The sequence below is a fragment of the Salvelinus alpinus genome, chromosome 4 (assembly GCF_045679555.1).
Source record: "Salvelinus alpinus chromosome 4, SLU_Salpinus.1, whole genome shotgun sequence".
In the NCBI taxonomy this organism is placed as follows: Eukaryota; Metazoa; Chordata; class Actinopteri; order Salmoniformes; family Salmonidae; genus Salvelinus; species Salvelinus alpinus.
This window is the reverse complement of record NC_092089.1, coordinates 94628913-94644838: the sequence shown is the minus strand read 5'-3', so window position 1 is coordinate 94644838 and position 15926 is coordinate 94628913. Positions and strand designations below refer to the sequence as shown.

Sequence of the window (15926 nt, the reverse complement as noted above, 5' to 3'; positions counted from 1 at the left end):
TAGTAGACTGGAGTAAAGCGGACTGGGGTAGGTGACTGGGGTAGTAGACTGGGGTGAAGAGGACTGGGGTAGGTGACTTGGGTAGTAGACTGGGGTAAATATGACTGAGGTAGTAGACTGGGGTAAAGAGGACTTGGGTTAGTAGACTGGTGTAAAGATGACTGGGGTAAAGAGGACTTGGGTAGTAGACTGGGGTAAATATGACTGAGGTAGTAGACTGGGGTAAAGAGGACTTGGGTTAGTAGACTGGTGTAAAGATGACTGGGGTAAAGAGGACTTGGGTAGTAGACTGGGGTAAAGTGGACTGGGGTTGTGGACTGGGGTAAAGTGGACCGGGGTAGTAGACTGGGGTAAAGAGGACTGGGGTAGTAGACTGGGGTAAAGAGGACTTGGGTTAGTAGACTGGTGTAAAGATGACTGGGGTAAAGAGGACTTGGGTAGTAGACTGGGGTAAAGAGGACTGGGTTAGTAGACTGGTGTAAAGATGACTGGGGTAATTAGGACCTGGTTAGAGGACTTGGGTGAAATGGAATGGGGTAGAGAACTGAGGTAAAGATGACTGGGGTAGAGGACTGGGCTAAAGATGACTGGGGTAGAGGACTGGGCTAAAGATGACTGGGGTAGAGGACTGGGCTAAAGATGACTGGGGTAGAGGACTGGGGTAGAGGACTGGGGTAAAGATGACTGGGGTAAAGATGACTGGGGTAGAGGACTGGGGTAAAGATGACTGGGGTAGAGGACTGGGGTAGAGGACTGGGGTAGGGGCTAAGCCAGGGTAAAAGGCTGAGGTAGCGGGTTTGGACTGGGGCTGGGACTGAGCCAGGGGTATTGTTCTGGGATATAAGACCGTTCTCTGGCTACTCTCCAGACTCAGCCATTGATCAGAGAACCTGATTAGCATAAAACGCCTTCTCCCTCACACTGACCCACAGAGAGTGGAGAGGAGAGGATGAGAGAGCGAAAGAAAACAAGAGAGAGTGTTAATTTATTTTCTCTAATGTACTTTAACTATTTGAACATTGTTAGAGCACTGTACATAGACATAATATGACATTTTAAATGTCTTTATTCTTTTGGAACTTCTGTGAGTGTAATGTTTACTGTTCATTTTTGATTGTTTATTTAACTTTTGTTTGAATTGAATTGAACTGAGAGAGAGCGAGTGAGCGAGCGAGAGAGAAGCGATGCCCACAATTCCACCACAAAGCCCTCACCAACAGAGAGTTTAGCTTGGAGAAGAGTCCCCTCAGCCAGCTGGGTCTGGGGATCTTTGTACAAACAGACCTCATAGAGCCCCAGGACAGCAACACAATTACATCCAACCAAATTAGGAGAAAGCTAAAATATTTTGTGACACAAAAAAAGAAAGATTCAACCAAACAAGAGCAAACTAGAATACGATTTGGCCCTAATCAGAGAGTACACAGTGGCAGAATACCTGACCACTGAGACTGGTCCTAAACAGAGAGTACACAGTGGCAGAATACCTGACCACTGGGACTGGTCCTAAACAGAGAGTACACAGTGGCAGAATACCTGACCACTGAGACTGGTCCTAAACAGAGAGTACACAGTGGCAGAATACCTGACCACTGAGACTGGTCCTAATCAGAGAGTACACAGTGGCAGAATACCTGACTACTGAGACAGGTCCTAAACAGAGAGTACACAGTGGCAGAATACCTGACCACTGAGACTGGTCCTAAACAGAGAGTACACAGTGGCAGAATACCTGACCACTGAGACTGGTCCTAAACAGAGAGTACACAGTGGCAGAATACCTGACCACTGAGACTGGTCTTAAACAGAGAGTACACAGTGGCAGAATACCTGACCACTGAGACTGGTCCTAAACAGAGAGTACACAGTGGCAGAATACCTGACCACTGAGACTGGTCCTAATCAGAGAGTACACAGTGGCAGAATACCTGACTAACTGAGACTGGTCCTAAACAGAGAGTACACAGTGGCAGAATACCTGACCACTGGGACTGGTCCTAAACAGAGAGTACACAGTGGCAGAATACCTGACTAACTGAGACTGGTCCTAAACAGAAAGTACACAGTGGCAGAATACCTGACTACTGAGACTGGTCCTAATCAGAGAGTACACAGTGGCAGAATACCTGACTACTGAGACTGGTCCTAAACAGAGAGTACACAGTGGCAGAATACCTGACCACTGAGACTGGTCCTAATCAGAGAGTACACAGTGGCAGAATACCTGACCACTGTAACTGGCCCTAAACAGAGAGTACACAGTGGCAGAATACCTGACCACTGAGACTGGTCCTAAACAGAGAGTACACAGTGGGAGAATACCTGACCACTGAGACTGGTCCTAAACAGAGAGTACACAGTGGCAGAATACCTGATCACTGGGACTGGTCCTAAACAGAGAGTACACAGTGGCAGAATACCTGACCACTGGGACTGGTCCTAAACAGAGAGTACACAGTGGCAGAATACCTGAGACTGGTCCTAAACAGAGAGTACACAGTGGCAGAATACCTGACTACTGAGACTGGTCCTAAACAGAGAGTACACAGTGGCAGAATACCTGACTACTGAGACTGGTCCTAAACAGAGAGTACACAGTGGCAGAATACCTGACTACTGAGACTGGTCCTAAACAGAGAGTACACAGTGGCAGAATACCTGACCACTGAGACTGGTCCTAAACAGAGAGTACACAGTGGCAGAATACCTGACCACTGAGACTGACCCAAAATTAAGAAAATCCTTGACTATGGACAGGCTCAGTGAGCATAGCCTTGCTATTGAGAGAGACCTTAGTAGGCAGACCTGGCTTTCAACAGAAGACAGACTATGTGCACACTGCCCACAAAATGAGGTGGAAACTGCGCTGCACTTCCTAACCTCCTGCCCAATGTATGACCATATTAGAGACACATATTTCCCTCAGATTACACAGACCCACAAAGAATTCGAAAACAAACCCAATTTTGATCAACTCCCATATCTGTTAGGCGAAATATCACAGTGTGCCATCACAGCAGGAAGATTAGTGACCTGTTGCCACAAGAAAAGGGCAACCAGTGAAGAACAAACACCATTGTAAATACAACCTATATTTATGTTTATTAATTTTCTGTTTCATACTTCAACTAATTGCACATTGTTACAACACTGTACATAGCCAATAATTTAACATTTTAAATACCTATATTCTTCTAAAACTTTTATGAGTGTAATGTTTACTAATGTTTCCCTTGTTTATTTCCTGTTTGTTTATTGCCTCTTCCATTTGCTTTGACAATGTAAACATATGTTTCCCTTGCCAATAAAGCCCTTTGAATTGAATTGAGCGAGTGTGACAGAGAGGGAGAGAATCAGAAGAGATGAACTATGTGGGCTGGAGTCAGCAGAAACACTGGAGAGAAATCTGGACCAAAGAGAGAGAAATTAGAATAAGGATCAACTAAAGTAGCAGCATGTTTGTGTAGCTTCATGTTACTATGTCTTATACACTATTCACATGATAGCTCCAGATAATAACCCGAGCACGGTCAAACACAGCACATTCATTTTGCAACACTGTGGATCAATAATAGGACAATAAGAGGTTATGGATTTCATACAGCTATGATAAAACTCCAGATCTCCAGTCTTATTCTAGTCCTGTGTTGATGACTTAGTCCTGTATTGGAGCTAAAGAAGGTTATGGTGTTGTTAGTCTATCCTCTTGGTTTGAGTACACATATTGAATGTTACTCTGGATAGGAGCGTCTGCTTAAATCTTTAACATGTATAACGTAACCTGACATGTGAGTGTCATATGTGCCTAAGCACTTTACTGAAATAATGATATATACAATGTTAACCACCGAACAGTGAATTAAGAAAATAACAATAATTGCAGTCGTATGCCTTTAAACCAACACATCTTCGCTGCATCATCGTAACACCTTACTGTGGAGAAATGCTCAATGTAACATACTTTCCTCCCACTAACTCAACCAGTGAGTTTACAGAGTGACATTCAACTGACTGAAGCGTTCTAGTAATCTTGCACAGTTTTAGTTTCTTTATTTTTCAAATTCCTCTGAGGATGTTGAGCAGTCAGATTACTAAAGGTTTCTCTGAGGATGTTGAGCAGTCAGATTACTAAAGGTTCCTCTGAGGATGTTGAGCAGTCAGATTACTAAAGGATGTTGAGCAGTCAGATTACTAAAGGATGTTGAGCAGTCAGATTACTAAAGGTTTCTCTGAGGATGTTGAGCAGTCAGATTACTAAAGGATGTTGAGCAGTCAGATTACTAAAGGTTTCTCTGAGGATGTTGAGCAGTCAGATTACTAAAGGTTCCTCTGAGGATGTTGAGCAGTCAGATTACTAAAGGTTCCTCTGAGGATGTTGAGCAGTCAGATTACTAAAGGTTTCTCTGAGGATGTTGAGCAGTCAGATTACTAAAGGTTTCTCTGAGGATGTTGAGCAGTCAGATTACTAAAGGTTCCTCTGAGGATGTTGAGCAGTCAGATTACTAAAGGTTTCTCTGAGGATGTTGAGCAGTCAGATTACTAAAGGTTCCTCTGAGGATGTTGAGCAGTCAGATTACTAAAGGATGTTGAGCAGTCAGATTACTAAAGGATGTTGAGCAGTCAGATTACTAAAGGTTCCTCTGAGGATGTTGAGCAGTCAGATTACTAAAGGATGTTGAGCAGTCAGATTACTAAAGGATGTTGAGCAGTCAGATTACTAAAGGTTCTTATGAGGATGTTGAGCAGTCAGATTACTAAAGGTTCCTCTGAAGATGTTGAGCAGTCAGATTACTAAAGGATGTTGAGCAGTCAGATTATTAAAGGTTTCTCTGAGAATGTTGAGCAGTCAGATTACTAAAGGATGTTGAGCAGTCAGATTATTAAAGGTTCCTCTGAGGATGTTGAGCAGTCAGATTACTAAAGGATGTTGAGCAGTCAGATTACTAAAGGATGTTGAGCAGTCAGATTACTAAAGGTTCTTATGAGGATGTTGAGCAGTCAGATTACTAAAGGTTCCTCTGAAGATGTTGAGCAGTCAGATTACTAAAGGATGTTGAGCAGTCAGATTATTAAAGGTTTCTCTGAGAATGTTGAGCAGTCAGATTACTAAAGGATGTTGAGCAGTCAGATTACTAAAGGATGTTGAGCAGTCAGATTACTAAAGGTTCTTATGAGGATGTTGAGCAGTCAGATTACTAAAGGTTCCTCTGAAGATGTTGAGCAGTCAGATTACTAAAGGATGTTGAGCAGTCAGATTATTAAAGGTTTCTCTGAGAATGTTGAGCAGTCAGATTACTAAAGGATGTTGAGCAGTCAGATTACTAAAGGATGTTGAGCAGTCAGATTACTAAAGGTTCTTATGAGGATGTTGAGCAGTCAGATTACTAAAGGTTCCTCTGAAGATGTTGAGCAGTCAGATTACTAAAGGATGTTGAGCAGTCAGATTATTAAAGGTTTCTCTGAGGATGTTGAGCAGTCAGATTACTAAAGGTTTCTCTGAGGATGTTGAGCAGTCAGATTACTAAAGGTTCCTCTGAGGATGTTGAGCAGTCAGATTACTAAAGGATGTTGAGCAGTCAGATTACTAAAGGATGTTGAGCAGTCAGATTACTAAAGGTTTCTCTGAGGATGTTGAGCAGTCAGATTACTAAAGGATGTTGAGCAGTCAGATTACTAAAGGTTTCTCTGAGGATGTTGAGCAGTCAGATTACTAAAGGTTCCTCTGAGGATGTTGAGCAGTCAGATTACTAAAGGTTCCTCTGAGGATGTTGAGCAGTCAGATTACTAAAGGTTTCTCTGAGGATGTTGAGCAGTCAGATTACTAAAGGTTTCTCTGAGGATGTTGAGCAGTCAGAGTACTAAAGGTTCCTCTGAGGATGTTGAGCAGTCAGATTACTAAAGGTTTCTCTGAGGATGTTGAGCAGTCAGATTACTAAAGGTTCCTCTGAGGATGTTGAGCAGTCAGATTACTAAAGGATGTTGAGTAGTCAGATTACTATAGGTTCCTCTGAGGATGTTGAGCAGTCAGATTACTAAAGGATGTTGAGCAGTCAGATTACTAAAGGATGTTGAGCAGTCAGATTACTAAAGGTTCTTATGAGGATGTTGAGCAGTCAGATTACTAAAGGTTCCTCTGAAGATGTTGAGCAGTCAGATTACTAAAGGATGTTGAGCAGTCAGATTATTAAAGGTTTCTCTGAGAATGTTGAGCAGTCAGATTACTAAAGGATGTTGAGCAGTCAGATTATTAAAGGTTCCTCTGAGGATGTTGAGCAGTCAGATTACTAAAGGATGTTGAGCAGTCAGATTACTAAAGGATGTTGAGCAGTCAGATTACTAAAGGTTCGTATGAGGATGTTGAGCAGTCAGATTACTAAAGGTTCCTCTGAAGATGTTGAGCAGTCAGATTACTAAAGGATGTTGAGCAGTCAGATTATTAAAGGTTTCTCTGAGAATGTTGAGCAGTCAGATTACTAAAGGATGTTGAGCAGTCAGATTACTAAAGGATGTTGAGCAGTCAGATTACTAAAGGTTCTTATGAGGATGTTGAGCAGTCAGATTACTAAAGGTTCCTCTGAAGATGTTGAGCAGTCAGATTACTAAAGGATGTTGAGCAGTCAGATTATTAAAGGTTTCTCTGAGAATGTTGAGCAGTCAGATTACTAAAGCACAACCTCAGTAAAATAGTACCTCTCATCTAATTTCAAAGAATGTCTGCTAATCACAAAGACACACACACACACACACACACACACACACACACACACACACACACACACACACACACACACACACACACACACACACACACACACACACACACACACACACACACACACACACACACACACACACACACACACACACGTTAAAGCTGTAATGTGACCACCTGGTGGGGTTCTCTCTCTAAGGGGAGGGTCAGTCAGACACAGCAGAGTCACGCTCTCTCTGTGTGTGTGTGTGTGTGTGTGTGTGTGTGTGTGTGTGTGTGTGTGTGTGTGTGTGTGTGTGTGTGTGTGTGTGTGTGTGTGTGTGTGTGTGTGTGTGTGTGTGTGTGTGTGTGTGTGTGTGTGTGTGTGTGTCATGAGTCACCACCATAACTTTATCCAACCCTGAGGACAGGTACACTGTCACAAAGGTTGTCTTTCCATTATGTTTGTTCATGGAAATGCATTCCATGTGTGATATTCCTCTCCTAAAGGTGGACGTCTGCTGCTCCCTGTAAGTCAATGTAAACCCTCCCCCTGCGGCCAGAGGGACTCAGAGTCATTGTGTTGTTAGCCAGATGAGCTGAGACATTGTGACACGGGTCAATGTGTGACGTTAGCTGTTACAGCATCAATGTTGACACACACACATCCTTCCTCTATGTCCTTTTCCTCTGATCCCCAGGATTCATCTGTCCATCACTACCTTCAACTGATAGGAAGTCGAACAGAAGGACAAGATAGTCACTTCCTGTTTCCCCTTGGGTGTTTAGGTTTTAGGTGAACCCTCTATCTTTCTCTACTCCATCCCCCTCTCCCTCCCTCCATCCTCTCTTCCCTCCATCCTTATGCAAAACAGATGTTCACTTTGACATCTGTCTAACTAAACTCAAACATATGGGAAAAGCCTGAATGATGAGGTTTGAGACTGTGTGTGTGTGTGTGCTACTGTGCTTCCTAACAAAGCTTCCCCTCCGTCACCAACAATGTATGACTTTGTATAATACAGTACAGTCTGTTAAGGTATAGTGCAGTATGCTATGGTATAATACAGTACGTTATGGTATAGTACAGTATGTTATTGTGTAGTACAGTATGTTATGGTATATTACAGTATGTTATGGTATAGTACAGTATGTTATGGTATAACACAGTATGTTATGGTACAGTACAGTATGGTATAGTACAGTATGTTATGGTATAACACAGTATGTTATGGTATAGTACAGTATGTTATGGTATATTACAGTATGTTATGGTATAGTACAGTATGTTATGGTATAACACAGTATGTTATGGTACAGTACAGTATGGTATAGTACAGTATGTTATGGTATAACACAGTCTGTTATGGTATAGTACAGTATGTTATGGTATAGTACAGTATGTTATGGTATTGTACAGTACGTTATGGTATAGTACGGTACGTTATGCTATAAGTACAGTATGTTATGGTATAACACAGTATGTTATGGTACAGTATAGTATAGTACAGTAAGGTTCTTACTCATTCCGGTGCAGACGGAGGGTCATCTCCTCTCCCTCAGCTGTGATGAGGACCTCTGCCTCAGACGGGTGCTGCTGGGGAGAAAACCAGAGAAATAGAATAATATCTCACCAGCATTATATCTAACATTATAAACTGGGTGGTTCGAGCCCTGAACGCTAATTGGCTGACAACCGTGGTATATCAGACCATATACCATGGGTATGATAAAACATGTATTTTTACTGCTCTAATTACATTGGTAACCAGTTTATAATAGTAAAAAGGCACTTCAGGGGTTTGTGGTATATGGCCAATAAGGGGTATGTCCAGGCACTCTGCGATGCGTCGAGCGTAAGAACAGCCCTTAGTTGTAGTATGTTGGCCATATACCACACACCCTCAGGCCTTATTGCTCAATTATATCTAGCATTATATCTTACATATCTCTCTAACATTATATCTCTCTAATATTATATCTCTCTGACATTATCTCTCTCTAATATATCTCTCTAACATATCTCTCTAACATTATATCGCTCTAGCATTATATCTCTCTAATGTATCTCTCTAACATATCTCTCTAACATTATATCTCTCTGACATTATCTCTCTCTATTATATCTCTCTCTAATATATCTCTCTAACATATCTCTCTAACATTATATCTCTCTAGCATTATATCTCTCTAATATATCTCTCTAACATATCTCTCTAACATTATATCTCTCTAATATATCTCTCTAACATATCTCTCTAACATTATATCTCTCTGACATTATCTCTCTCTATTATATCTCTCTCTAATATATCTCTCTAACATATCTCTCTAACATTATATCTCTCTAGCATTATATCTCTCTAGCATTATATCTCTCTAATATTATATCTCTCTAACATTATATCTCTCTAATATTATATCTCTCTGACATTATCTCTCTCTAATATATCTCTCTAGCATTATATCTCTCTAATATTATATCTCTCTAACATTATATCTCTCTAACATTATATCTCTCTAGCATTATATCTCTCTAATATTATATCTCTCTAACATTATATCTCTCTAGCATTATATCTCTCTAACATTATATCTCTCTAATATTATATCTCTCTAACATTATATCTCTCTAACATTATATCTCTCTAACATTATATCTCTCTAACATTATATCTCTCTAGCATTATATCTCTCTAATATTATATCTCTCTAGCATTATATCTCTCTAATATTATATCTCTCTAGCATTATATCTCTCTAATATTATATCTCTCTAGCATTATATCTCTCTAGCATTATATCTCTCTAATATTATATCTCTCTAGCATTATATCTCTCTAGCATTATATCTCTCTAATATTATATCTCTCTAGCATTATATCTCTCTAATATTATATCTCTCTAACATTATATCTCTCTAATATTATATCTCTCTAACATTATATATCTCTAGCATTATATATCTCTTAGATGTAACGTGTGAAATGTGTTGTGCTATTTTAGAGGACAACCATGTATGTCTCTCTGAGTTAGTAGGTAATGTCAGTGATAGGATCTCACCTTCTCTCCATGGATGGACCTCCTGTGTCTTGCAGGCTGCAGCCAGTGTGGATATGTAATCTCATATCTCTCTAGGTGTTCTATTCTGTGGTTGTTCTCCTGGGGGCTCGATCTCTGCTCCTCTACACACAGGAATTACAACCATGTCAATAGGGGCAGTAGGAGATTTTAATATGACGTCTCCTGATAAAATATAATAAAACAAGCTTGTGTAGTCATTGCAAAATAGAATTAAATGCATATTTATTAGTCACATGCTTTGTAAAACAACAGGTGTAGACTAACAGTGAAATGTTTACTTACGGGCCCTTCCCAACAATGCAGGGAGAAAGAAAATAGCGAAATAATAGAAAAATAAAGCACATAATAATAAATACACAATGAGTAACGATAACTTGGCTATAAACACGGGGTACCAGTACAAAGTTGATGTGCAGGGGTACGAGGTAATTGAGGTAGGTATGTACATATAAACTAGGAATAGAGTGACAGATAATAAACAGCAGCAGCAGCGTATGTGATGACTCCAAAAGGTTTATGCAAAAACGGGCCAATGCCGATAGTCCGGCTTTTTGTTAAAGGTGCAATATGCAGAAATTGCTCTGCCATTTCCTAGTTGCTAAAATTATAATAGTTCTCTTAATTTCAGTTTATGTGGAAAAAACAAGAGAATCATTGTACAATCTAAATAATGTTAAATATTTTTTCAATAACCAAAAATATTGTATTTTTCAGCTGTTTGAAGCTGGTGTACAGAACCAGAAGTAAAAGACCAAAAAAATAAACTTAAGAATGGTAAGCATATAGATAGCGCACATAGAACCGCTTCTTAGACTTGCTTTCCATGCAAATGATAGATCTATAACTAAGATTTCTATGTGAATTTGGTCAGGTCGCCCAAAAAATGACATAATGCAGCTTTAACTATTTAACGGTCTTATGGCTTGGGGGTAGAAGCTGTTTGGGGTCCTGTTGGTTTCAAACTTGGTGTGTCGGTACCGCTTGCCGTACAGTAGTAGAAAGAACAGTCTATGACTTGGGTGGCTGGAGTCTTTTACAATTTGTAGGGCCTTCCTCTGACACCGCCTGCTATAGAGGTCCTGGATGGCAGGAAACTCGCCCCCAGTGATGTACTGGGCTGTACACACTACCCTCTGTAGCAGTTGCCATACCAAGCGGTGATGCATCCGGTCAAGATGCTCTCGATGGTGCAGCTGAAGAACTTTTTGAGGATCTGAACGCCAATGCCAAATCTTTTTGGCCTCCTTTTTTATTTCATTTATTTTTTAACCCTAATTTTACCAGATAAATTGACTGCGAACACATTTTCATTTACAGCAACAACCTGGGGAATAGTTATAGGGGAGAGGAGGGGGGGATAAATGAGCCAATTGGAAGATCCTGAAGGGGAAAAGGCGTTGTCGTGCCCTTTTCATGAATGTTTTGGTGTGTGTTGACCATGATAGATCCTTAGTGATATGGACACCGAGGATCTTGAAGGTCTCGACCTGCTCCACTACAGCCCTGTCGATGTGAATGTGGGCCTTACATTTCCTGTTGTCTATGATCAGCTCCTTTGTTTTGCTCATATCTTGCTCACGTTGTTGTTCTGGCACCACACTGTCAGGTCTCTGACCTCCTCCCTATAGGTTTTCTCATTGTCGTTGTTGATCAGGCCTACCACTGTCATGTCATCTGCAAACTTAATGATGGTGTTGGAGTCGTGCGCGGCCACACAGTCACAGATGTGTTGTTGCCTACCCTCACCCCCTGGGGGCGGCCCATCAGAGTGTCCAGGATCCAGTTGCAGATGGAGGTGTTCAGTTCCAGGGTCCTTAGCTTAGTGATGAGATTGGAGGCACTATGGTGTTGAATGCTGAGCTGTAGTCAATGAACAGTAATCTCACAGGTGTTCCTCTTTTCCAGGTTGGAAAACACAGTGTGGAGTGCAATAGAGATTGCGTAATCTGTGGATCTGTTGGGGTGGTATGTGAATTGGAGTGGGTCCATCTGAGATGATGGTGTTGATGTGAGCCAAAGCATTTCATAGCTACAGATGTGAGTAATATGGTTTCGATAGTCATTTCGACAGGTTACCTTAGCATTCTTGGGCACAGGGACTATGGTGGTCTGCTTGAAACATGTAGGCATTACAGACTGGGTCAGGGAGAGGTTGAAAATGTCAGTGAATACACTTGCCAGCTGGTCAGCTGAGTACATGTCCTGGTAATTAGTCTGGCCCTGCGGCCTTGTGAATGTTAACCTGTTTAAAGCTCTTACTCATCGGCTACAGAGAGCATGATCACACAGTCGTCCAGAACAGCTAGTGCTCTCATTCATGGTTCAGTGTTGCTTGCCTCGAAGCGAGCACAGAATGTATTTAGCTCGTCTGGTAGGCTTGAGTCACTGGGAAGCTCGTGGCTGGGTTTCCCTTTGAAATCCGTGATAGTTTGCAAGCCCTGCCACATCTGACGAGCTTAGTCCTGTATTGACGCTTTTCCTGTTTGATGATTAGTCGGAGGGCTTAGCAGGATTTTTTAATAAGCGTCCAGATTAGTGTCCCACTCCTTGAAAGCGCCTTTAGCTCAGTGCGGATGTTGCCTTTAATCCATAGCTTCTGGTTGGGATATATACGTACGGTCACTGTGGGAACAATGTTGTTGATGCACTTATTAATGAAGCCGGTGACTGATGCGGTAAACTCCTCAATGCCATTGGATGAATCCCAGAACATATTCCAGTCTGCGCTCGAGAATAGTCTTGTAGCTTAGCATCTGCTTCATTGGACTACTTCCATATTGAGAGTGTCAGCGAAACTTCCTGTTTGAGGTTTTGCTTGTAAGCAGGAATCAGGAGGATGGACTTATGGTCAGATTTGCCCAAAGGAGGGCGAGGGAGAGCTATGTATGCATTTCTGTGTGGAGTAAAGATGATCTAGAGTTGCATATGTGACATGCTGGTAGATATTAGCTAAAACAGATTTCAGTATTTCTGCATTAAAATCACAGGCCACTCGGAGCACCACCTTTGGATGAGCATGCTCTTGTTTGCTTATGACCCTATAGAGTTCCACAGTATGAGTCATAATACCCATAAAACCTAGCGGTCAAACAAGGAAATGGTCCTGTAATTTTTTCACCACACATTTGAGAAACACTTAAAATAAGAGTAGGCTTACCCTGGTGTGACGTTTTGATAACCGTGTAAATCTCTCTAGGACAAGGTGACTTCTCAATATATTCGCCTGTATTTACCCCCCCCAAAATTAAATGCAAATTAGCTGCTAATGTGGCTATCAAAAATAACTATAAATGCCATGATGATCTGGATGAGACTGCCGAATCGCGGCAAAGGTAAGAATCTCTGGATTAACTATCTAATGCGAGCTAAATTTAGTAATGAATAAATTGCCAACATTTCTTTAAATTGACAATTTTGTGAACTCTTGTGCAAGTTTTAAATAGAAAAGGCAGCAGCTAGAGATGACGTGCAGGAGCTTGTAGGGATTTGTAGTTTTGCATGATGTCTACTTTGATGCTAATTAGCATTTTAGAATCAGAGAGTAAATAAAGACGAATATATTGATGAAAGTCACCTTGTCTGAGAGAGATTTACCTGGTTATCAAAACGTCACGCCAGGGTAAGCCTACACAAAACACTTATTTAAAAGTTTTCTAAAATTCCCTATGGGAAAAATGAATGTTGGAAAAACAATTGGAACCATTTTCCTGTTTGACTGCTAGGTTTTATGGGTATTATGATACCTCCACTGTGGGGCTCTATACAGCTCGTTGAGTACAGTCTCGGATTGTTGTGGTAAATAGACAGCATGAAAAATATACACTGAACAAAAATATAAAAGCATGTAAAGTTTTGGTCCCATGTTTTATGAGCTGAAATAAAAGTTCCCCAAAATGTTCAATACACACAAAAAGCTTATTTCTCTTACATTTTGTGCACAAATTTGTTTACATCACTGCTAGTGAGGATTTATCCTTTGCCAAGATAATCCAGCCACCTGACAGGTGTGGCATATCAAGAAACTGATTTAAAAGCATGATCATCACATAGGTGCACTTTGTGCTGGGGACAATAAAAATCCACTGTAAAATGTGTAGTTTTGTCACACAACGCCACAGATGTCTCCAGTTTTGAGGGAGCGTGCAATTGGCATGCTAACTGCAGGAATTTCCACCAGAGTTTTTGCAAGAGAATTTAATGTTAATTTCTCTACCATAAGCTGCCTCCAACATCATTTTAGAGAATTTGGCACTACGTCCAACCGGCCTCACAACCACAGACCATGTGTATGGCATAGTGTGGGCGAGCAGTTTGCTAATGTCAACGTTGTGAACAGAGTGCGTTGGCGGTGGGGTTATTGTATGAGCAATTTGAAATGCACAGAGATACCGTGACGAGATCCTGAGTCTCAGTGTCGTACCAGTCATCCGTCACCACTACGTCGTGTTTCAGCATGATAATGCACGGCCCCATGTCGCAAGGATCTGTACACACTTCCTGGAAGTGGAAATGTCCCAGTTCTTCCATTGCCTGCATACTCACCAGACATGTCACCCTTTGAGCATGTTTGGGATGCTCTGGATTGACGTGTACCACAGCGCGTTCCAGTTCTCGTCAATATCCACCAATTTCAGACAGCCATTGAAGAGGGGTGGGACATCATTCCACAATCAACAGCCTGATCCACTCTTTGTAAGGGAGATGTGTTGCGCTGCATGAGGCATATGGTGGTTACACCAGGTACTGACTGGTTTTCTGATCCACTGCCACCCTACTTTTTAAAAAGGTATCTGTGAACAACAGATGCATATCTGTATTCCCAGTAATGGCCCAATAAATGTAATTTAAATTCAGTTTGAATCTTTCAATTCAATTTGAATCTTTGAAATTGTTGGATGTTGCGTTTGTATTTGTGTTCAGTACAGATGAAAACTCACTTGGTAAATAGTATGGGCAACAGCTTATCATGAGGTAAAACAGGAGCACTTTCTACAGGTAGCCAACAGGAAGTTCTGTAGTTGACTATATATAAAACTGACGTCAGTACATTCTTTGAGAAGTTGTCAAAATAATAGACTGCACTAGAAAACATGCGTATGTTATGAATGGGAACATTCACAACAGCCTATTCTAAGAAAGACTAAATAAGACTTAAAACAGCAGTAAACGCAAACGGGCTGAGTGAACTAACATTATGCACAGTTCAAAATAAATGATCATTAAATATTTATCAGCCATCCAGAAAAATGAAATTTCCATGCATTAACTTACTGATTATTGTAACGAATAAACAGACTTACCGCCAGCAGCGTGTTGATTGGATACAAAAGACCCAACACAGCATATAACGACAATCAAATACAGACTCAGACCGGAATATACAGAACTCAGATCAAATCGGGTTAACCGTTCTCCTGGACTCATGCTAAAATAAAGCGTTAAAATTTAAACCGGACAATGTAATTACTAGCAAAAATCTATACAAAAAAAAATGCATATGCAATGGACAAATAATAGCTGCCTGTCGACATATCCTATGCTGCGGGTAAATGTGTTGACGACAATAGCACTCTATTGCTCTGTCTGCTCGGGTTGCTTCCACAGAGGCAGAGCGCATCTCTTCTGTTTCATTCAGTTCCCTCTTTCATTTTCAGCCACTCCCATCTACACTATAACTAACTGGTCGTGCTTGCACCCGGCCGCTCGACTGAGACGCGCCAACGATTTCTGTGAGCCTATCGGTTTTGAAAACGGTTGAAGACTAGATATTGTTTATTGGTAGCCCTAACACGTATGCGTTACCATATACAAAAATAATACATGATCTTCTATTTTTTACAAGTTCTATGTCATATGATAGGCGAATGTGAATGTTCTAAAATACAGAACGTGTCATGGCAATACTATAAAACATTTATACTAAAGATGAATTCTGTCACACAGCTCAGCCTATGTCCTAAAAGCACCCTATTCCCTATATAGTGCACTGCTTTTGACCAGGGCCCATATGGCTGTGGGCCCCCTGGGTGAGTCATTGTGAGCACACAGGTGGTTTCTTGGCAGAGAGACAGGTAGTGTACAGTACAGCATGCCATGCCCATGCTGGGGTCGGCACCATCTCTGTGCAGGCATGGTAGTGGAGGGCAATCTG

At 41.2% G+C, this 15926-nt stretch overlaps 1 protein-coding gene across 3 annotated transcripts in view; it reads right to left on the bottom strand.

Annotated features, from left to right (window-relative positions):
- Positions 1-15444, bottom strand: part of LOC139574696 (disintegrin and metalloproteinase domain-containing protein 19-like) — a 60480-nt gene extending 45036 nt beyond the window's left edge. Inside the window, exons 1-3 of one of the 3 annotated variants that reach the window (XM_071399508.1) lie at positions 15076-15444; positions 9755-9876; positions 8215-8288 (exon numbers count right to left, since the gene is read on the bottom strand). In XM_071399508.1, the coding sequence (XP_071255609.1) occupies positions 8215-8288; positions 9755-9876; positions 15076-15199 (320 nt within the window). In that variant the 5' untranslated portion in view covers positions 15200-15444. The remainder of the gene's footprint in view (positions 1-8214; positions 8289-9754; positions 9877-15075) is intronic. The other 2 variants (XM_071399506.1, XM_071399507.1) reach the window with 2 other exon arrangements.
- Positions 15445-15926: the final 482 nt, after the last annotated feature.